The following is a 24,599-nucleotide window of genomic DNA, read 5'->3' as shown; positions in this document are numbered from 1 at the left end:
TCCATTTGTAACACTTCGGAACATTGATCTGGGACCCCATAAAATATATATATTCTGGATCGTCTCAACGTTCTGATTCGATCTAGCCATATCCGTCCGTCTGGCGAAATCACGGTGGCTCGAACGCGTAAAGTTAGCCTCTTGAAATTTTACACAAATACTTAATATTGATAAAGGTCGTTGGGGATTGCAAATAGGCCATATCGGTTCAGATTTAGATATAGCTCCCATATAAAACGATCTCCCGATTTGACTTCTTGGGCCCCTGGAAGCCGCAATTTTTGACCGATTTGGGAAAAATTTTGAACATAGTGTTCTGTTATGACTTCCAATAACTGTGTTAAATATCGTCCAAATTGGCCTATAAACTAATATAGCTCCCATATAAACCGATCTCCCGATTTGACTTCTTGAGCCCTTGGAAGCCGCAACTTTTGTCAGATTTCCCTGAAATTTTGCGCGTAGTATTCTGCTAAGACTTTCAACATCTGTATCAAATGCGGTCCAAATCGGTATATAACCTGATAGAGCTCCCATATAAACCGATCTCCCGATTTGACTTCTTGAGCCCCTGGAAGCCTCAATTTTCATCCAATTTGGCTGAAAGTTTGCGTATAGCGTTCTCTTATGACTTCCAACAACTGTTTCATGTACCATCCAAATCGGTCTATAACCTGATATAGCTCCCTTATAAATCGATCTAACGATTTGACTTCTTCAGGCCCTGGAGGCAATTTTTATCCGATTTGGCTGAAATTTTGCACATAGTGTTCTGTTATGACTTCCAACAACTGTGTTAAGTACGGTCGAAATCGGTCTATAACCGGATATAGCTCCCATATTTTAGCAGAATCCATGGTGGTGGGTTCCCAAGATTCGGCCCGGCCGAAATTAGCACGCTTTTACTTGTTTTTAAATTTTTTGAACGGACAGGCGCACATTTCATGACTATGAAGAATATTTTTGTTATTTTTCTAACATATTCCAGTTCGAGATCATTAAATTTCAATGCTTTCTATTCAAGAATAGCATAGTAAAGAACTTATAAAAGTTTTGCAAGAGTGTGCAGTTGTCAAAAACATTTTAACTGGCGTGGTGGATCGCGATTTTTGATACACCATGTCTATTCATCAATAAATGTGTCTTATTTATTAAGGTGCTCTGTATACCCAACGACTATTGAGTACGTTGTTCTGAAACAGGGATAGATGTGTCTCCTAGCTCTCCCGAACGCACTAAGAGAGCAAAAAGACTTGCAAATGGAAATTTTGCCCATGAACATTCCACTAAGGAACAGGGGCTAACTTCTCACATATCAATGAGTGCAGTTTGATTCATGTTTAAGCTCAATGATAAGGGACCTCCTTTTTCTAGTCGAGATCGAACGGCGTGGCGCAGAGCGACATCTCTTAGGGGATAAGTTTTTACATGACAAAGTACCTCACAAATGTCGCCGGCATTAGGAGGGGATAAGCACCGCTGAAAATTTTTCTTATGTTCCTGCCAGGATTTGAAACCAGAAACCAGAAACGATGGCCTGACACGTCATGACTATGAGGAATATTTTCGTGATTTTTCGAACATATTCCTGTTTCTATTTAATGCTTTCTATTCAAGAAGAGCATAGCAATGAACTTATAAAAGTTCTGCAAGAGTGTGCTGTTGTTAAAAATACTTTAACTGGCATGATGGATCGCGATTTCTGAAACACCATGTATATTCATCAATAACTTTGTAATATTGATTAAGGTGTTCTATATACCCAACGGCTAATGAGTACGGTGTAGAGCACGCATTTTTTTTGAAACAAGGCTCAATAAGTCTAATAGCTCTCCCGAGCGCAGTAAGAGAGCAGAAAGACTCATATTCCACAAATCCAACACAAACTAATCATCAATGCTTAGAGCTAGGGGAGTTATTGAGCTTTGTTTCAGAACAAAAGTGAGCTCTACACCGTACTCAATAGTCGTTGCGTATGTAGAGCACCTTAATCAATTTGACAAAGGTGTTGATGAGGATACTCGTACATGCCGCATCAGAAATCGCGATCCACCAGGCCAGCGTTCTTGAGAACAACACAATCTTGAAAAACTTGTATAAGTCCTTTGCTAGCTATTCTTTGAGTAGAACGCATTGAATATAATGATGTCGAGCTGGAATACGAGTTTGTTCAAGGTATTACAAACGGAACGAGGCATGACCTATGGTGGTATAACAATTACTAATAAAGGAAGAACTCAGCATTAAAAAATCCCTTGCATAACATTTCCAATAACCTATATTGAAAGATACGGTTCAAAGGTCTTAGTGGCTAAAAATAGTTGCTATAATCGGTGAATGTAATCATCTGACTCTACCATTATGGCATTGAATACCTCATATGCCAACGTTCATAATGTCGGCAAGAGTCATTTTGAGCGTTTCTATTCTTGGCACATCACAATGCCATGCAATTTTTTTTGCAGTTTTTATCCATGGAAGCAACATCAGTTATTGCAGTCGCTTATTTGGCATTAAACTGCATCAAGTTACCTGAAATACCAAAGTGGCAGTAGCAGGAGGATGACGGTTGAATGGGCTGTGTTGTGTGTGTGTGTGTGCCATATAGTATTCAGCTCATTTTGAGCGGTTAGTTGTTATCCTTGTGGCATTTTCAACTTTTTATAAATTCATTTTATTGTCAATTTCAAAGATTAAATCGCATTTAAACTTTCAAATATTGTAATTTAAAAATGTTCATATGTCATGTTGAACATGGATTTTATATCACCGGTGGAGGAAAGAACATTAACATGTGGAGACAGTTACATTAGTTGCCGTCTAGGTTCAAATGATATCTGAATGAATGAGGCAAGGAAAGCGAAGTTATAAATGAGATTGACGAAAGTTTAACTTCCATGGGAGGGAAACTTTTGTAATGGGTAAAGTAATGAGTTTCGAAATTGATCAGGTTAATTAAGTTTTTGGGGAAAAGTTGAGATGCCACCTTTGTATGCGGAGGGAAAGTATGTAAATATTGGGTTGCCCAAAAAGTAATTGCGGATTTTTCATATAGTCGGCGTTGACAAATTTTTTCACAGCTTGTGACTCTGTAATTGCATTCTTTCTTCTGTCAGTTATCAGCTGTTACTTTTAGCTTGCTTTAGAAAAAAAGTATAAAACGTATACTTGATTAAAGTTCATTCTAAGTTTTATTAAAAATGCATTTACTTTCTTTTAAAAAATCCGCAATTACTTTTTGGGCAACCCAATATTATCACCCAAAGAGTCGGACTTTATGTACTCTTACCTAAAGCCCTAAGAAATCAAATCAAGGGGCTGTATCTATTAACACTAGAAAGACCAAACCGGTCAAAATTACTGGTTAAGTAATTGGCCGGCCTATGATAAGTTATCTGACGTAACTGTGGTCTCGTCAGCTCTGTGAGATGCAGTGGAATAATATTCATATCTGTCAGAATGCCGCTCTTCGCTCTGCGGCAGGCTGTCTCCTCAGTTTTCCCATGGACCACCTCCATTATGAGACAAAGATCGTACTCCTGCGAAGACATAACTACATGCTGTCTTAGCAATACCTTCATCATCAATGATCATCTTGAGGATAGGTATCCAACTTCCAGAACTCTAAAGGTGGACCTTCGTGATCTACAGCGAGAGGTGCAGCACTATAAGATAGAACCTCTATATCAAGCTGGTCTAGACAATATGCATGCAGACACCGTAGCAGATGAAGTGAATAGCTACCGGGAGAATGTGGTCCTTAGAAAACGACCGCCTCCCATTACTCCTGAAGAAATTAACCTCCCTCGGCAAATCAATATAGTTCTGTCTCAATAACGGTGCGGTTGATGCAGCCGTTTCAACTCCCACAGAGCAAGTGCTGTCCGATTCAAGTTTAAGCTCAATGGTAAGGGACCCCTTTTTTAAAGGCGAGTCCGAACGGCCTGCCGCAGAGCGACCCCGCTTTGGAGAGAAGTTTTTACATGACTTCTATACATGGCATAGTGCCTCACAAATGCCACCAGCATTGGAAAGGAAAACCACCGCTGAAAATTGTTTATGATATTCTCGCCAGGATTCCAACCCAGGTGTTTAACGAACATCCAGGAGATCGCTTGATATGCTGGTTTTAACTATTTGAGGACTATCCGGACAGGATTTTATGTTGGTGTTGGAAGGCATAAACCTAATTAACATTCGCTTATCCTATGATGTAGGGTTTAAGAAAGGTAGAGAAGGGAAAACCATCACCATATAGCGTTCGGCAAGCTGCAAACCATAATATCAGCTTGGCCATTACAAGTCTGCTCAGGAGAATCGCTGATTACCGATTCACACCATTTTCGATCTGACTAGGCCCGCTGCCAGAGCCTTGGGCGGCGCCTGACCGTCCACGCTTCATTCCCCGTATCCGTTTAATGGACCGTGACCAGCCTCATACCCGTTACCATGGTTCGAAGAAGGTCTTTACATGTCCTAACTATTTTAGAACTCATATGCCTCGAAACCTTCATCGCCGCCTGATATCCAAATATGATCCGATTTTTACCCTTCTCAGCAAGGGTGTACAAGAGACCTATACAACTAACTGCTTCAAACTTCAGTGAAGTTGCGTAAAAAATGCACCTTCTATGGGATGAAGGCAGTATAAGGGAGAAAAGTCTGTACGACAGCCAAATCTAACTAGAGGTCTTTTTAGACCATATTCGGTTCTTATATTGAGAAACTAAGTGTAACTCACTATTCCCAGTATAAGCGGAGGCCCCTTAGCATTGAGATTAAGGACTACATTCGGACTGCACTCATTGATATGAAAGAAGCGTCCTTTGTTCCTTAATGGATTGTTCATGGGAAACTATGTATTGTGCCCAAAAAGTAATTGCGGATTTTTCATATAGTCGCTGTTGACAAATTTTTTCACAGCTTGTGACTCTGTAATTGCATTCTTTCTTATATATTATATGGTTTGGATATCAGGTGGTCTAGTGCAACTCATTGTTTCATAGCGTTTCACCGAAATCAGACAACTAATGCGGTTTGTATGGTCTCAAGGCCATAAATCTAAATATGACCCTAAATCCGAAGATAGCATATTGCAATCGATGTCGATAATATGTTGTATTAGACAAAATATTGTTATCGATAACATATTGCAATAGTTAAAATATAGATATCGATAACAGGTTGTTTTTTTGTTATTTTTATGGATTTAAAATCCAATATCGGAATATCGGTCTATATGTCAGCTATATCCAAATATACTCCGATTTAGCCAAATCATTAAGAGCACTGTGAATCGAAAGGTGAAATGTGAGAAAGTGTCCCAAGTAGTCTACTGAAAGTCTTTAAAATGAAGTAAAGAAGAAAAATTGCACCATAGTCCACCGTTGAGGCCATCGTGTAGGTTAGCAAGAACATCAGAAAATTTTTCATCGGTTGTTGTTTCCCTCTTAATGCTGGGAAATCTGTGAAGCCACGTAAAGACTTCTCCCAAGAGAGATGTCGCGACACACAGTTAAGACTCAGCTATAGAGAGGAGGTCTCTTATCATTGAGCTTAAATTTGAATTGGACAGCACTTCTTGATATGTGAGAAGTTTGCTGCCTGTTACTTTGTGGAATGTACAAGGACATATTTGCATGACATTTGCATTCCTTCCTGGAGGTCACAGTAGCCTAGAGATTAGCACGCCCGCCTTTGACGCTGAGCGCCTGGGTTCGAATCCTGGCAAGATCGTCAGAAAAAAAATTTTCAGCGGTGGGTTTTCCCTCCTTATGCTGACAACATATGTGCGGTACTATGCCATGTAAAACTTCTCTCCAAAGAGGTATCGCACTGCGGCATGCCGTTCGGACTCGGCTATAAAAGAGAGGCCCCTTATCATTGATAACTTAGTGCATTTGTTTGTTACACCCAAAAGGAAAAGAGATTGACCGATCGACTCAGAATCATTTTCTGATTCAATTTAGCTATGTCTGTCTGTCTGTCTGTCGTCTGCATACGTCGCAATTTTCATCCGATCGTCCTCAAATTTGGTACGGACATGCTTTTCGGCCGAGAGACGAAGCCCTTTTGAAATTAGAAAAATCGGTTCAGATTGGGATATAGCTCCCATATATAAAGGGTGATTTTTTTGAGGTTAGGATTTTCATGCATTAGTATTTGACAGATCACGTGGGATTTCAGACATGGTGTCAAAGAGAAAGATGCTCAGTATGCTTTGACATTTCATCATGAATAGACTTACTAACGAGCAACGCTTGCAAATCATTGAATTTTATTACCAAAATCAGTGTTCGGTTCGAAATGTGTTCATTCACCGTAACGTTGCGTCCAACAGCATCTTTGAAAAAATACGGTCCAATGATTCCACCAGCGTACAAACCACACCAAACAGTGCATTTTTCGGGATGCATGGGCAGTTCTTGAACGGCTTCTGGTTGCTCTTCACTCCAAATGCGGCAATTTTGCTTATTTACGTAGGCATTCAACCAGAAATGAGCCTCATCGCTGAACAAAATTTGTCAAAATTTGAACACATTTCGAACCGAACACTGATTTTGGTAATAAAATTCAATGATTTGCAAGCGTTGCTCGTTAGTAAGTCTATTCATGATGAAATGTCAAAGCATACTGAGCATCTTTCTCTTTGACACCATGTCTGAAATCCCACGTGATCTGTCAAATACTAATGCATGAAAATCCTAACCTCAAAAATATCACCCTTTATGTTCGTCTGTTTTGCAGTAATACAGCAATAGAATGGTCATTAGTTAACCGATTCTTGAAATTTGGCATGAAGACTTTCCTTATGACTCTCGATGTTACTGGAGGATTTCATAAAAATCGGTTCAGATTTGGATATAGCTCCCGTCCGATTTGAAGTAATACAGCCATAAAATGGTTATCGGTTAACCTATTCTCTGGAAAGTTGGCAGGAAGAATTTTCTGATAACTCTCGATGTTACTGGTGAATTTCTTAAAAATCGGTTCAGATTTGGATATAGCTCCCATATATATGTTCGTCCGATTTGCAGTAATACTGCAATAAAATGGTCATTTGTTAACCGATTCTCTCGAAATTCGACAGGAAGGATTTCCCTACGACTCTCGATGTTACTGGTGAATTTCTTAAAAATCGGTTCATATTTGGATATAGCTCCCATATATATGTTCGTCCGATTTGCAGTAATACAGCAATAAAATAGTCATTTGTTAACCGGTTCTCTCCAAATTCGACGGAAAGGATTTCCTTACGACTCTCGATGTTACTGGTGAATTTCATAAAAATCGGTTCAGATTTGGATATAGCTCCCATATATATGTTCGTCGGATTTGAAGTAATACAGCCATAAAATGGTTATCGGTTAACCTATTCTCTGGAAAGTTGGCAGGAAGAATTTTCTTATGACTCTCGATAATACTGGTGAATTTCATAGAAATAGGTTCAGATTTAGATATAGCTAACATGTATATGTTCGTCAGATTTTGAGTAATTTGTTGTCATTTGTCAACCGTACCTATTACAATTTAAACATATTTGCTTTGCTCGAAATTTCATACAGGAATTTTAATAATCTATCTAGATACATCCTTCGAGGTCCATCAAAATTGGTCCAGAATTAGATGTAGCCCCCCTTTTGTTTATATAGAGTAGGTGTAGGGTATTATAAAGTCGGCACCGCACGACTTTTGTCTTTCCTTACTAATTTACATATAAAAAGGTGTGCACAGGTTTCCTAACAACAATAATTAATGTAAATTTTTCCTTTTTACTATTTCTCAGTTTAAAAAATTTTTTTAAAAAAAGTTTCAAATGTACTCCCCCCATTACAATCAATCACCTCTAGAATGCTTCAGTTTTGTTAACTCCCTTTCGTCTTTTTGAACTTTTATTTCAAATGAAATAATTTATTTTAAGAACTCTAAGAGCACAGCTGCGACAAAAAAGAAAAAAAAAAAAACATTAAAACACCTCCTTAAAAATGTAGGTCTTCAAAAACACTCCAACTAAAACGGAGGCAATCTAGCAAGTAAGAACATATTTAAAAGCCGTAATACTTCATTCTTAATGGGCCATTTCGATGTGCAGCAGAAGAAAAATACGAAACATAGCGACAAAAACCTAAAAATTCAACAGAAAAACTGCCATGTACATTTTTAACTAAAACTAAACTAAGGACGAATAGCAGGCCAAAGTGGAAAAGTAATTATTTAAACAATTTGAAAAAGGCAGCTTTGTTTACAATCTCTTGATGACGACGACTGGCATACTCGGCGAGGTATGAAACTTTTAGCCACGAAAAAATGTTTTTATTTTATATTTCTTGTCGTTTGGTTGGTTTTTATACCCTACACCACTACTGTGGTACAGGGTATTATAACTTAGTGCATTTGTTTGTAACACACAAAAGAGAGATAGACCCATTGATAAGTATATCGATCGACCCAGAATCACTTTCTGATTCGATTAAGCTATGTCCGTCTGTCCGTCTGTCTGTCCATGTTACTTTGTGTACAAGCTACAGGTCGCAATTTTCATCCGATCGTCTTCAAATTTGGTACGGGATTGTTTTTCGGCCTAGAGACTAAGCCTATTGATATTGGAAAAAAATGGGTTCAGATTTGGATATAGCTCCCAAATATATGTTCGTCCGATTTGCAGAAATAATGCAATAAAATAGTCATTTGCTAAACATTTTTCTCGAAATTTGGCAGGAAGAATTTTCTTATGACTTTCGACATTACTGGTGAATTTCATAGAAATCGGTTCAGATTTAGATATAGCTCCCATATATATGTTCGTCCGATTTGTAGTAATAATGCAATAAAATGGTCATTTGTTAACCGCTTCTCTTGAAATTTGGTATGAAGGATTTTCTCTTAACTCTCGACATTATTGGCGAATTTCACAGAAATCGGTCCAGATTTAGATATAGCTGTCATATATATATATATCGCCCGATTTTCACTTCTAGAGCCACTGCAGTGGCATTTATTTACCAATCTTCCCAAAATTTTGTACAGCGCTATCCCCCATTAACTACCACTATATCTGAGAATGTTGCTTGAAATCGGTTCAGATTTAGATATAGCTCCCATATATATGTTCGTCCGATTCGCAGTAATAATGCAATAAAATGGTCATTTGTTAACCGATTACATTGTTATTTGGTAGGAAGGATTTTCTTATGACTCTCGATATTACTGATGAATTTCATAGAAATCGGTTCAGATTCAGATATAGCTGTCATATATGTATAACGCCCGATTTTCACTTCAAAAGCCACCGCAAGCGCAGTTAGTGACTAATCTTGCCAAAATTTTGCACAATGCTTTCCTCAACGACTACCACAATATCTGAGAAGGTTGCTCGAAATCGGTTTAGATTTAGATATAACTCCCATATATATGTTTGTCAGATTTTGGATAATTTGGAATAATGTTGTAATTTGTCCACCGTATTTATTACAGTTTGAACATATTTGCTCTAAATTTGATACGGGTTGTTTAATAACCCATCTGAAAATATCCGCCGAAGTCCACCAAAATTTGTTAAGAATTGGATATAGCTCCCAGATTGTATTTATAAGTTAGGTGTAGGGTATCATGCAATCGGCACCGCTCGACTTTTGCCCTTGCTTACTGGTTTTCTCTTACAGTTCCTTTATGACGGTAACAAACCCAATTTAATGACTAACATGAATTGTCGCACCAACTTTGCTGGTGCTTGTCTGGCAATACTATGCAGTGCGGCTTTGTGTTTTAATCACCGGGTAAGAGTTAACAAGCCACAGCGAAAGGATTTTCATTAAATTTCCTTGTAAATTTCCAACGCAGGAAAAAAAAGTGTCATTATCATATTAAACAAGTGGAAATGATTTGTTGTAGTCGGTGTTAAAAACACAAAATGGTTAAAAACCAACAATATACCTTATTTATGAACTACATCGCAAACTCCTGCTCTTGGGTATAATGCCATTGTGAATTTAATTGCTACTCATAAAGGGAACAAGTGCTAAGTTCCGCGGGGCAGATTCATTCACCATGGATTGCATTTGTCAAGATTTTTCCACGGTTTATGTTTATAGGTATATAGACAAAAAAGTAGATAAGAGTTGCTTTTCGTATTTGCTCAAGAAATCAGATCGAGAAATAGGTTATATGGGAGCTATGACGGGTTATGCACCGATTCTCGCTATACTTAATGCGAATGTTGGAGTTCAAAGTTCAAGTCAATGTGCAAATTTTCAAACAAATCTGGTAAAATATGCGCTCTTTCGAGGCTCAAGAAGTTTAATAATCGGAAGATCGGTTTATATTGGAACTATATCAGGTTTAAAATATTTAAATCGGATAAGAATTGTTTCCTCTAGAGTCTTAGGAGGAGTAATTGGTTGATGGGTTTTTAAAGAGCTATAAAGCTACATCTGGTTTTAGACCGACTAAAATCAAGCTTAGAACGAATGTTGAAGGTCAAAGAACAAATTATTGTTCAAAATTTCAGCCAAATCGAATCACAATTGCGCCCTCTAGAGGCTCAAGAAGTATAATTGGAAGATCGGTTCATATGGGAGGTATATCAGTTTTTACTTCATTTCAGTTCGTTGCTGCATATATTTATAAAAGGTCATTGTGAAAAATTTTAGCGAAATCGGATTGAAATTGGGCTTTCTAGAGGCTCAAGAAGTATAATCGGGAGATCGCATTTCATGGGAGCTTTATTAAAACGTGGATCGATATGGCCCATTAACAATTCCTAATAGGAAGAATCTGTATCTATATTATAGAAAAATTTAAAGCGCCTAGCTTCACTCCTTCGAAAGTTAGCGTGCTTTCGACAGGCAGACGGACTGACATAGCTAGATCGACTAAAAATATCATGGTGATATTATATAGCCTGTTGGGGTTTTGGACCATGGACGACATCCGTGTCCCGTATGGGTCAGATCGGACTATATTTGTATATAGCTGCTAAAAGACCAATATTTATTAGACCATATTTCGATTTAGCTGTTATGGGTGCATAAATAATGCTTTTTTCACCAGATTATGACGAAAGGTGGTATATATACATATATACCTGAGATGGTGGGTACCCAAAGTTCGGCCCGGCCCATCCCTCATATGATTGGGGTATACCTATCTAGTCATTCCGCTTGTAACACCTCGAACTGTTCATTTAAAACTCTATAATGAATATACATTATTGATCGTTTCGACATTCTAAGTCAATCTAGCCATGTCAGTCCGTCCTTCTGTCGAAATCACGATAGCAGTTTTACTTCTTGAGCCCCTGGAAGCCGCAATTGTTGTCCGATTTAGCAAAAATTTTGCACATAGTTTTCTGTTATGAATTACATCAACTGGGCCGAGTATGGTTCAAATCGATCTATAACCTGATATTGCTCCCATATTAACCGATCTCCAGATTTGAATTCTTGAACCCCTGGAAGACGCAATTTTTGTCCGATATAGCTAAAACGTTGCACATAGTGTTCTGCTATTAATTCTATCAACAAGTCCTAGTACGATCCAAATCGGTCTATAACCTGATATTGCTCCCGTATAAACCGATCTCCAGATTTGATTTCTTTAGCCCCTGGAAGCCGCAATTTTTGTCCGATTAACCTAAAACTTTGCACATAGTGTTCTGTTATTAATTCCATCAATTGGGCCGAAGCGGTGCATAACCTGATATAGTCTTATATAAACCGATCTCCCGATTTAAATTCTTGAGACCTTACAAGCAGCAATTTTTGTCTGACTTAACTAAAATTTTGCAAATAGTGTTCTGTTATGAAATTCAACAAATGTGCCAAATACGGTTCAACTCGGTCAATAACCTGATATAGCTCCCATATAAACCGATCTCCCGATTTGACTTCTTGAGCCCCTGGAAGCCGCAAATTTTGTCCGAGTTAGCTTAAACTTTGCACACAGTTTTCTGCTTTTGACTTGCGACAACCGTGCCAAGTACGGTCCAAATGGATCAAGAACCTGATATAGCACCCATATAAAACGATCTTCCGAATTGACTTATTGAGACTTTACAAGCCACAGTTGTTGCCAGACCTACTTCAAATTTTGCTTGTACGGTCAAGAGCCTGATATAGCTCTTATGTAAACCGATCTACTTATTTGACTTCTTGAGACCTAACAAGCCACAAATGTTGCCACTCCTAACTGAAATTTTGCATGTAGTGTTCTGTTATGAATTTCTGCAACTGCGCTCAGTACGGCTTAAATCGGTCTATAACCTGATATAGTTCTATATAAATCGATCTCCCGATATGAATTTTTGAGCCTCTGGAAGCTGCAATTTTTGTACGAATTTTTGTACGATTGTTCCGTTAAGACTTCCAACAACTGTCCCAAGTACGGTCCAAATCGGTCAAGAACCTGATATAGCTCCTATATAAACCGATCTCCCGATTTGACTTACTAAGACCTTACAAGACACAACTTTTGTCCGACTTAACTGAAATTTTCCATGTAGTGTTCTGTTATGAATTTGAACAACTCTGTTAGGTACGGCTTTAATCGGTCTATAACCTGATATAGCTCCCATATAAACCGATCTCTCGATTCGACTTCTTGAGGCCCTGGAAACCGCATGATAAATTTTGCAGATAGTGTTCTATTATGACTTTCAATATTTGTACTTAATAAAGTCCAAATCGGTCTACAACCTGGTATAGCTCCCATATAAGCCGATTAGCCGATTTGACTTCTTGAGTCCTTACAAGCTAGATTTTTTGTCCGATTTGGCTGAAATTTTGCATGCGTTTTTCTGGTACGACTTCCAACCACTGGTCCATGTTCGGTCCAAATCAGTCTATAACCTCATATAGCGCTCATATAAACCAATTTCTCGATTATCCTAGAAGCTTTTATTTTTGCTGGTTCGACAGAAGTTTGGTATAAATAAAATTATGCCCTTCAAATAAATTTAGTTTGTATAGATTTAACCTCTTGGCACCATAAAAAGCACATTTATAATCCGATTTTGCTGAAATTTGTCACAGTGACTTATGTTAGGCTTTGAGATATCCTTGTCGTATATGGTTTAGATCGGTCTATAGTTGGGTATGGCTACCAAAAAGACCAATATTTTGCTTTACAAAATTGATCAGTGACTTGTACTTATAGACCTCTCAATATCCGTGTCGAATTTGGTTCAAATCGAAACATATTTCGATAAAGCTGCTATGGGGGCATAAATTGTGCATTTGACGAAAGTAGGTTTACATATATAGCCGAGGTGGTGGGTATCCAAAGTTCGGCCCGGCCGAACTTAACGCATTTTTGCTTTTTTAAAATTTTTAAGATGTTGATGGAATGTTTTAATTGATTTTTAGTCACAGCTTTAATGAAGAGAAGCTACATATAGTTGTACCAAATATACATTTGTTTTAAATACCTTCTTTATAACACGGAATATTCTACACTAAGCATACCACAATGGCTAACTCTAGCCAGTCTCTTTGTAAAGGTCACTGCGGCTCGGTTCATGTAGAGAATGATTTCCAATTAAAATTTGCCTATCATTGTCATTCAGGCAAAATATTCACTATTGCATACCGCAACCTTTCAATTTGGCACAATACTCACTGGATTTTGAACACCACACATCATTTAATAATTAAATTGAATAAAATAACTTGCTAACATTTTATGTTGGCGGCTTTCATGACATTTAATACATTGTGCGGCATTTATGGTTGCACATGAAATATATTACCGCAAATATTGGATTTGGATATTCGATGTTTCGTTGGTATTTGTGGGACGCCATTTTGGTAAATAGGAAATTTTATTATTATCTATTTTCAATTAGCGATAGACAAATAATGTGTAATGAAGGCGTGCGTGCAGGAGTGATACATATTTTTGTATTAAATTTTCTATAATTTATTTTTTTTTTATTAAATTTTAAATTTAATGAATGGAAGACAATCACAAAGGGCCAACTTCAGTAGTACCAACTTTGCAAACATCATATTGGCGCAATATTAGGGAATTTGTTAATAAGAGGTCAACATCACATAGTGGTCTATTGTAAATCGTATACGGGATGGATATGGAAGGCGCTCACAAATTTACAACTCCGAATTTCATTAAAATGGGAAGAAAAAAAGTTTAGGTTAGGTTTATTAGCCATCAGACTCAAAATGCAAATTTTGCCCATGAACATTCCACTAAGGAACAGGGGCAAACTTCTCACATATCAATGAGTGCAGTCCGATTCTAGTTTAAGCTCAATGATAAGGGGTCTCCCTTTTATAGCCGAGTCCGAACGGCGTGCCGCAGTGCGACACCTCTTTGGAGAAAAGTTTTACATGGCATTGTACCTCACAAATGTTGCCAGCATTAGGAGGGGAAAACCACCACTGAACATTTTTTCTGATGGTCTCGCCAGGATTCGAACCCAGGCGTTCAGCGTCATAGGCGGACATGCGCTACGGTGGCCTCTACACTCCACACACAGTAGATGTTCCATAATCTCTTCTTTTTCAACGTTCTCACAGCATCGGCATAAGTCGTTACTGGCAACCTTCAGTCTGTCAGCATATTTTGCGATTAGACAGTGATCTGTCATGACGGAAACTATGACTGAGACGTCTGTTCTATCCAGCGACAGCAAAGCTGTAGACCTCTTGCAGTCTAGATTAGGCCATTTGTTTTTTAAAATGTTCCAATCTCCCCTTGTGACCAACTACATACAGATTGTAACTGTTGCATTAGCCTCATTGTTAAGGTTCGACAGGAGTTGTCGGTCTTAAAATAGATTTCACTCGTAGGCCACCGTAGCGCAGAGGTTAGCATATCCGCCTATGACGCTGAACGCCTGGGTTCGAATCCTGGCGAGACCATCAGAAAAAAATTTTCAGTGGTGGTTTTCCCCTCCTAATGCTGGCAACATTTGTGAGGTACTATGCCATGTAAAACTTCTCTTGAAAGAGGTGTCGCACTGCGGGACACCGTTCGGACTCGGCTATAAAAAGGAGGCCCCTTATCACTGAGCTTAAACTTGATGTGAGAAGTTAGCCCATGTTCCTTAGAGGAATGTTCATGGTAAAATTTGCAAAAATTTGTCATGATAAGGGTTCAGCGCCATTACTCTTCTTGTGGACACTTGACACTTATGGTATTGGCGATTTCTTCTAAGATGTTTAAGTAGCTGAAATTTTTACGAGATAGCATCTTAAGACTAATCAAACCGAAAAACCTACTCCCACAAAACTTGTTGAATCTTGTCTTTGTGTTTTCTCCACCTCCGCTCATCGATTGCGAGGTAGAGGGAGTTGTAATCCGCCAAATTAAAATGATGTGGATGATAGTTTCCCGGACCCCCGAATCATAAGCAGCAGGTGCTGAAGCTGGCTTCTTCTGAACACCACCCCTCCTAGACACTTTTAGCCTCAGCTTGTTGCCCAACAAAAGTTCAAGCTCGTCTTTTTCTTGGATTTACAATTTTATAATACCCTGTACCACACCAATAGTGTGGAACAAAAAATAGGCAATGATATAGGTTTAGTCGCTCCGCTGAATCTTTTTCCTTATAAAGTATGCTTTACGAGTATGCTTCATGTCAATCACTTTATCTTATTATTGGCAAAGAATTATAGCCGACTTTAAGTGGTTTCGCTTAAACGCAATCGATGACAAGCCTACTCAAATGAATTTTCTTACCACCTTTTCAAAAAGGTTAATATTTATAAGCACTTAAGGGTTCATAATTGCAATACTTACGATTCGCTATTAATTCAATTAGGCAGAACGTACACCCATAATTATGAACGATGAATCGACTGCATAATGAAATACGAGGGCAGTTACAAATATTTTCACTAGCCAAAGGGAAATTACAAGAAAATTTCGATAAAGAGTAGAAATGTATGCAAATACTTCATCAAATTAGAATAAAAGTGATCCCCAGGCATGAATTTCCTCTCAATAGACAGACTCTTTGTGCTGCTCTTCTTACGTAAACAAGTATGCAATCGGCACAAAGTCGTAAACAAAATTTTTGTGTGTCCCTAAAACCCGAAGGAGCTATCCTCATAATCACTTCCTGAGGGTAGGGTGTGTTTGCGTGTATGTGTGTGTGTTTGTGCATTTTCATATACGAGCCATATATGTGTTTGGGTAGGCATTACCCAATCCACCTGCCGCCTTATTAAGTTCTCATCGAGTTTATTCCATTGACGGCAGTAGGATAAGTTGGTATATACAAATTCACATTAATTATGCATGGGGAGTTAATTACTTCTTAATTACTTCTTTATTACTTCTTAATTACTTTTTTAATGGGATCCTCATCATGTTGTTATAAAACTGTCATTGATATGGAAATTATGTAGCCCTTTTTTGTTAGGGGATCCTCATTGTACATTGATATCTATGCTATGTCACCCTTTCTTGTTGTGGGATCCTCATTATGTTGTTATAAAACTGTCATTGATATGGAAATTATGTAGCCCTTTTTTGTTTGGGGATCCTCATTGTACATTGATATCTATGCTATGTCACCCTTTCTTGTTGTGGGATCCTCATTATGTTGTTATAAAACTGTCATTGATATGGAAATAATGTAGCCCTTTTTTTGTTAGGGGATCCTCATTGTACATTGATCTCTATGTATGCTAGGGAGGATTCGGCCTAGCCCTTTTTGTTGTGGGATCCTCATCATGTTGTTATAAAACTGTCATTGATATGGAAACTATGTAGCTCTTTTTTGTAAGGGGAATGGGGGATTCGCACTTGTGCAAGCTGTTTTTTCGATTAGGAATTTGGGATCCTGCATTTTTAGTTCTGGGTGTTATTTTTAATTAGGGATGGTGTTGATTTAACTGATAAGTGGGATTGAAACTATTTGGTTCGTCAATTATTGAGTTATAAAAATTCATTGAATGTGACCCTCACTGTATGCTATGAATGCTGTGGGTCTTGCTCATTTCTTGTGTGTTGTAAAAATGTAAACTGCGGTAAGGCAGCAAAAAGGGAATGTTTGGTTTGGTTATTATCTAATAATTGTTTTCATGGGTGCCTTAGTTGGGGATTAATGTTGACTTTTTTTCCACTTAAATTGTGACCGTCACTGCATGTTATGAATGCTGTGGCACTTGCGCATTTCTTGTGTGTGTGTGTGTGTTGTAAAGTGTGTAGGATATGTTTATTAAGGGGTTGATGGTCGTCTTCTAACTCTGAGTTTTTAATTTTTTTGGTCTCTATATGTTGCCAGTGAGTGGTATCCATAAAGGCTTCATTGTGTTGTAAAATGCGACTAGGTAGTAAGGAATATTATCTGTGTGATTTCTAATAAAAACACGAAAGAATTCGAAAAAACCTATCATTTCTAAGATTTCTATCTGAAGAATAAGATGGCAAACCAACAGTTCCAAATGAGCCAGCCTTTGTTTTCCCAACAGGATGAGAATCAAAAAATACAGAATGAGAGCAACAATTCTCATAATTCAATTAATGAACCTGTTGCTATTTCTGTCCAACTTAGCCAAAATCTATTTTCGCAGGAGAGCGAAGAAGTATTTTTGGATTTTTCCCAAAAAATTGTACAACAATGTGAGGCCTCACAAAGTCAACATCTCATAAGTGACGATGAGGAATGTATTCCTGAGACTGATGACGAGCAAGATGATGGAAATTCTACCCAGGAAATATTTCCATGGAGATTGTTCCCAAACCATTTCGACCCAAACAGCCAGCCTATACCTGGATCGGTCGAAGACGATATGTTGCGGAAATCGGAAGAGGAGAAAGAGACCGTATTGGACCAAGAGTTAAGAAAAGTTGAAGCGGACTGGAATACAGAAATGCATCCAGCTATTTTTAGTATTTTAGAAAGGTTTTTATAAATTTCCTGTAAAAGTATAAAGAATTATAAATGAATTTTAAGAGAAATTTATATAAATAAAACAAAAAAAAAAAACAATTAAAAACTATGTGTTCCTTTTTTTTGGGTGGGGGAAGGGGGTTTACGTGGTTTGGGGTTGATTTTGGTTTGTTTCTATCCACTTAGAGATTTTATTGGTCAGACACAAACATGTTAGTGTCGTTGTATGGTGTACATTTCATTAGAAGCTATTTAGATTGTATTGATAAACTAGTCGTGATACTTGTGTTCGTTGATGTTCTAAAAGTGTTGGAATGCAAAGGAGTTTGGATAGAAAAATAAAAGGTTAAAAAAAAATTGGAAGAACTCTTATCTATTGTAGTAGAAATGTAAGACGAATGGATTCCAATTTTGAAATTCAACCACAAACATTGGAATTTCGATTTCAGTTCCATCTAACTCGCCATTGAACGAACATAGAATTGTTTTTAATCCGTCGAAGTACCATTAATAAAAATTTTCGAATTGAATTTTTTCCCTCAAAATATAAACATTTAAACAAAATTCCAAGTGAATTTTTAACGCGCCAAAGTACCATCGTTAAAAATTTTTTGTGATTTTTTGCCTAATTTGCAAAGTGCGTTTATTTAAATACGCTAGACAAAAATTCAGTGCAGTGGTAAATAAAGCAAAAAAAAAAAAAAAAAAAAAAAAAACAACCAAAAGAAAACATTTAAATATAATAACACTCAAAACACAAAAAAAAAAAAAAAAAAACAAACAAAACAAAAATGGCTTTATACACTTGCGAAATTTGCCAAGAAGATTTCGTCTCCGTTTTGAATTTAAAAATTCACGTAAAAGAAGCACATAGGCAGTGTAGTGTGTGTGGCGTTGTGCAATTAAGTAGGCATGCGCTTAATTTCCACATGCTAGTAGCACACAATAAAGAAAAAAATGTTGGTGGAAAAAAATCCCAACTAAAGATAGTGCGGAAACAACAAAACGGTGGAAAATCCAAAGAAAATATGCAGAAAGAAGATAAACAATGGAAACAAGCACAGGCCCAACACCAGTTTGTTAATATGCATTCAACGTCGGACGCTTTTCAACAACAACATCATCAACAACAACATCATGAACAACAACATCATCAACAACAACATCACCAACAACAACATCATCAACAACAACATCATCTACAACAACATCATCAACAACAACATCATCATCATCATCAACAACATCAACGACAACAACAAGTTCAAGAACAACAACAACGAGAACAACAAGAAGAGCTGGTTAAACATCACGGGCAAAATATTCCTCGAAGCGAACAAATCGAAAATGACTTGGATCTGGATGAGATGGCTTACTACTTGAATAAATTAGATCAAATTCTAAGTAAACTACATCCAGAAAACCAGAGAGAAGAACAACAAGCACTGATCCAACAACATATTTTTAATGGAAATGTTCCTTCGACTTCGAGAGCTGCTCTACAACAACAACAACAACATCAGGAACAGCAGTTCCTAGGAAATCAACCTATTCAACCACAGGCCCAACAACAAGATTTGAATGAAGATATACCATCAAGATCGAGAGCTGCCCAAGACAAAGTTTGTAAATGCTGCAATATTGGAGTACCCGTTAGAAAGTGGTATACCCACTTGAAAACCAATGCCCATAAACGTAATAGCATTGCGATGAGAGCTCAATTCATAAAACAAACCAGCAGCGATTTTAAAAATCGGTTGGCTAAATATGAATATTCAACCATTAAAGAAACTCTGAATATTAACAATTTTCTCTCCGGAGGTATAGATTGCATAGAGAATCTTATTATGGAAAGTTTAGCGGAGCATATTTGCGTGAAATTTAATTTTCAATTACAAGCACAATATACCAAACTTTGCAGTGATGAATGGAAAAAAACAATTATGCATCACACCTCCAAAATGTCGCAAATAACAAGAAGCGACTCTATTGAAAATGTGGTTAGCTGCCATGTAGAGGAAATTAAAACTAAAATGTCAGAGTTTCAGGAAAGAGATTCTGGATGGGCTTTAGTCAATATTGAAAAACTCTACATTAACATAAATAAATGTACAGTTTTAAGAGGCTCCCAATATATAAAAACACCGAAAAAATTAGCAGATAGACGCGCTTGCTGCAATATTCTTAATGACGATGAATATTGCTTTAAGTGGTGTATGGTAGCAGCCTTAACAACACCAAAGCCAAGAAACCCAACAAGAACATCCTCGTACCCTGTGGATATCAAACAGAATATAATAACTTTGACAAACGGTGTAAGTCTCAACTTCAATGGATTGAATTTTCCCATGGCCCTTAGAGACATAATCATATTCGAAAAAAACAACCCAAATATAAGTGTAAATGTTTTGGGATATGAAGTCAAAACAGATCATGTTGTTGGGCCGTACTACATTACCCAAATGGAAAAGGAGACCCACGTGAACTTGTTGTTGCTGGAAAATAATGAGAGAGAGCATTATGTGTTAGTAAGAGACACGTCAAGGTAATAAAACAAATAATACTATGTGTAATTAATTAAATGACTATTTTTTTTTTTATTTTATCTTTTCTGTTTTTTTTTTTTTTTTTACAGACTTTTACATAGGCAGGTTACATCAAACGCAAATAAATTGTACTTCTGCAACCAGTGTTTCCAGCACACCAGGAACCCCAACATGATGGATCATCATAAGCGAGAATGTGGAAGAGTTGTAACATATCTCCCTGAGGAAGCCAACAAGTTCATGGAGTTTTCCAACTCTAAAAAGACAATGGACGTTCCATTTTCAATTTACGCAGATTTTGAATGCGTACTTGAAAATGTTAACGACAGTAATAGTAAATCCCTAAGTAAGCACATTCCATGTGCTTTTAGTTATAATATTAAATGTAGTTTTGATGATAGGTTAGACAAATTTAATATTTATACGGGAGAAGATGCTGCCGAGGTTTTTGTTAAAAGCATCGATCAGGAGTGTAGGTTTATTTACGAAAATTATTTAAGTCTAAATACCCCTATGACATCATTATCACCCTCTGAGGAGTTCAATTTTCAAGTAGCTCAAAACTGCCATGTATGTGAGAAATTATTAGGTAGTGATAGGGTTCGTGATCACTGTCACATCACTGGAAAATACAGAGGACCTGCCCATAATAAATGTAATTTAGAGCATACTGTACCAACATTTATACCCATTTTCTTTCACAACTTTTCGGCTTATGATTGTCACTTATTTGTGAAAGACCTCCTTAAAAATATTCCTGGTAATACAACAGTACTGCCAGAAAATAAGGAGCGATACATTGCCCTATCCCATAAAGTATATTTAGGTGGCGGAAAAATTTTAGAGTATAGATTTTTAGATTCCCTCAGGTTTATGGCGGCAAGTTTAGATTCTCTAGCAAACAATCTGGCGGGAGATACTATGAAGTCAGTTAGGTCACATTTTCCAAGCGATAGGGAATTTAATTTAATGAGGAAAAAGGGGGTATTTTGCTACGAATACCTGACTTCGTTTGATAAACTAGCCGAAACACGACTCCCTCCCATTGAGGCTTTCTTTAGCAAATTGTATAACAAAAAATGTAGCAGCGAAGATTATACGCATGCCAAAGAAGTATGGCATACATTTAATTGTGGTACTTTACAGGACTATATGGAATTGTATTTAAAAACAGATGTTCTACTACTTACTGATGTTTTTGAAAATTTCCGACGTTTGTGTAAAAAAGTCCACAAATTAGATCCATGCCAGTACTATACAGCACCAGGTCTATCTTTTGATGCTATGCTTCGGAACACTAACATAAGCTTAGAGCTGTTTACCGATTTAGATATGTACAATTTTATTAAGAATGCTATTCGAGGAGGAATAACTCAGTGTTCTAGAAGACATACGAAAGCAAATAATAGGTACCTAAGCGATTTCAATCCATTACTTCTTTCTACCTTCCTTATGTATTTTGATGTCAACAATCTATATGGGGCCGCTATGATGCGTTTTCTCCCATGTGGCGACTTTAAATGGCTTAAGGAAAATGAAATTATTAGTGATGTACAAAGAATTCTGGACTTTGTTGATGACTCCCCCATAGGTTACATTTATGAAGTTGATTTGGATTATCCAGATCACTTACATGATCATCATAATGATCTACCTTTTGCTGCGGAAAATAAAAAAATCGGTGGAGCTAAATACAAAAAGCTGGTTGCCGATCTTACACCAAAGCGAAATTATACCACTCATTATTTGGTATTGAAGCAATGCCTTGAGAATGGTTTAATTTTAAAAAAGGTCCACCGAGTTTTAGAATTTAGACAAGAACCGTGGCTTGCTCCATTTGTTAACACTAACACAGATGAGAGGAAAAAAGCAACGAATCCGTTTGAAAAAGATTTTTTCAAGCTACTGAATAACTCGGTATACGGCAAAACGATGGAAAACGTCGATAATAGAAAAGACGTAAAACTTGTAACCGAATGGGAGTATTCAAATAAGAAAAAAATTGGTTTGGAAAGACTTATATCCAAACCAAACTTTAATAGTTTGTCTCAATTTTCAAATGAATTTTGGGCTGTTCAAATGGACCGCACTAAAGTAATCTATGATAAGCCAATATACGTTGGATTTTGTATATTAGAAATAGCAAAATTAATCATGTATGATTTTCACTATAATTACATGAAAAAGAAATTTGGTGAAAGGTGTCAGTTAAATTATATGGATACTGATTCCTTTATTTACACTATTTCTTCCGAGGATTTCTATGCAGAAATAAAAGACGATGTAGAAAAATATTTCGATACTTCAAATTATGATGCAAATAATCCGTTTGGATTTCCTCTAAAAAATAAAAAAGAAATGGGTTACATGAAAGATGAAAATGGAGGTACATTGATGTCAGAATTTGTTGGCCTAGGACCGAAAATGTATTCGTACAAATTAGATGAAGGTAGCGAAATAAATAAGGCCAAAGGGGTGAAAAAATGTGTCATAGAGGGTTATTCTCTTGAAAATTATAAGGAATGTCTTTTGAACGGCATAAAACCTACTGGCAGCATGTTGTCATTCCGATCTAAACTTCATAATATTTATACGGATAAGTTAACCAAAGTAGTTTTAAGTCCCTTAGACACAAAAAGAAAAATCAGGGAAGATAAAATTAATACATATGCATGGGGCCATTATAAAATGGCAACCGAAAACAACTTACAGAGCATAAGTATAGATTATACAACGGAAATGGATGTAGACAATATCGAATCTTATAGTGATAACGATTTAAGGGACCTGCTTGACTACCTTAATATGTAAAAAAAGCTACAATTTTATAATTTACCTTTAAGGCTTATTTATTTTAATAGTTAAATACTTGATAAGAAAATTAAAATTAAATAAAATAAAAAAAAAATATTTTCAATAAAATGTGTTTGTTTATTAAATGATTTTTCGAACAGTTCCAGTCAAAGGTGTGTATTCGATGAAACGATCGTGTATTATTAAACAATATGCCGACGTATTTTCAGGAATGGATTGGCTGGTTTCGAATTCAATTTTAACATCAATAGGCCCGGCTTTTATTGTCTCATTTTGATGACTAACATCAATTACAGTTATAGGGGTTTCTTTGAATTCATCACATGACAGGAGAGGTTGCGGTTCCTTCAAATAAAAGCTTTGTTGAAATCTTGCATACATATCATAAAGAACTGCATAACGATTATCATCAAATTTTATATTAAGGTCATCGTATGGGTAAATATCTGAATTTAAATGTACTTTGAAATTTGTTAAGTTACAATGGATAAATTTTTTGTTATTTTCAAATGCAAATACTAAAAAACGTGGTCTCTCCCTATTTACAGAAAGTTTAACGTTCCAATTGCACTTGACTGCACCGGGAAATGTAGGATTAAAATGACAATCCCAGCTACGAAACGTGATTGGTATAGTCTTTCCATCTTTAATTGTTTTCATTATTTTTAGCTTCGTTTCATCTGAGATATGAACATGGGGAATTCTCCATGTTATATTCGTTATATTAATTTTAACTTTTTCCGTTTGGGTAGTTGAATAGCAGGCATTCAAATCAGTGGAACTTCGTAGGAGTATAAGGTCATGTTTACAATTTAAAACAACTTTCGTGAAATCCTCAGAAAATCCCAATAACTTATTTAGTGGCACATAAAAATTGAACTTCTGCTTGTTCAAATCGGTTTCTTTGCTCCAGCCAGCATTCAGCATCATATTATTTTCAATACTATTTATTGAAATGTAGTTTTTTAAAGTACTTGAAATGCCCAAATATCGTGTTCTATCTATTTCTACACCATTAATTTCATAGCGAATTTCATCAAACATATACGCAACACAGTTATTTCGCAATCGTCCATTAAGTGTACTTTTTCCATCTTCCAGTGTAATGGAACCCTCTATATATAGGTAGCTTTCGCTAGGTAGGATATATAAATCTTGATTTTGAATTGTTATTCTAATTTCGTCATTATTTTTGAAGGATTGAATATATGGTACGTAGCTATGATAGTCCTTTTTAACAATATTATCATCAGAGTATGGTTTCTCTAGTACATTTAAAATTTCAGACATGGCTTTTTAATTTTAATTTTAAGGATTTTAAAAACAATTTATTTTCTTGAGTTAAAAGCCGTCTTTTATTGTTGACAGCTCGAATCGGAATG

At 36.6% G+C, this 24,599-nt stretch overlaps 2 protein-coding genes across 2 annotated transcripts in view; both read right to left on the bottom strand.

Moving 5' to 3' along the window:
- Positions 1-24,599, bottom strand: part of LOC106085877 (cGMP-specific 3',5'-cyclic phosphodiesterase) — a 377,334-nt gene that overhangs the window by 63,930 nt on the left and 288,805 nt on the right. The gene's annotated exons all lie outside the window — the stretch shown is intronic.
- Positions 23,338-24,261, bottom strand: LOC131994679 (uncharacterized). The gene has a single exon (XM_059361483.1). The coding sequence runs from the start codon at positions 24,259-24,261 to the stop codon at positions 23,338-23,340; it is 924 nt and encodes a 307-aa protein (XP_059217466.1).

This window comes from Stomoxys calcitrans, chromosome 2 (assembly GCF_963082655.1).
Source record: "Stomoxys calcitrans chromosome 2, idStoCalc2.1, whole genome shotgun sequence".
NCBI classification, from domain to species: Eukaryota; Metazoa; Arthropoda; class Insecta; order Diptera; family Muscidae; genus Stomoxys; species Stomoxys calcitrans.
This window is presented reverse-complemented; position numbering and strand designations above follow the sequence as displayed.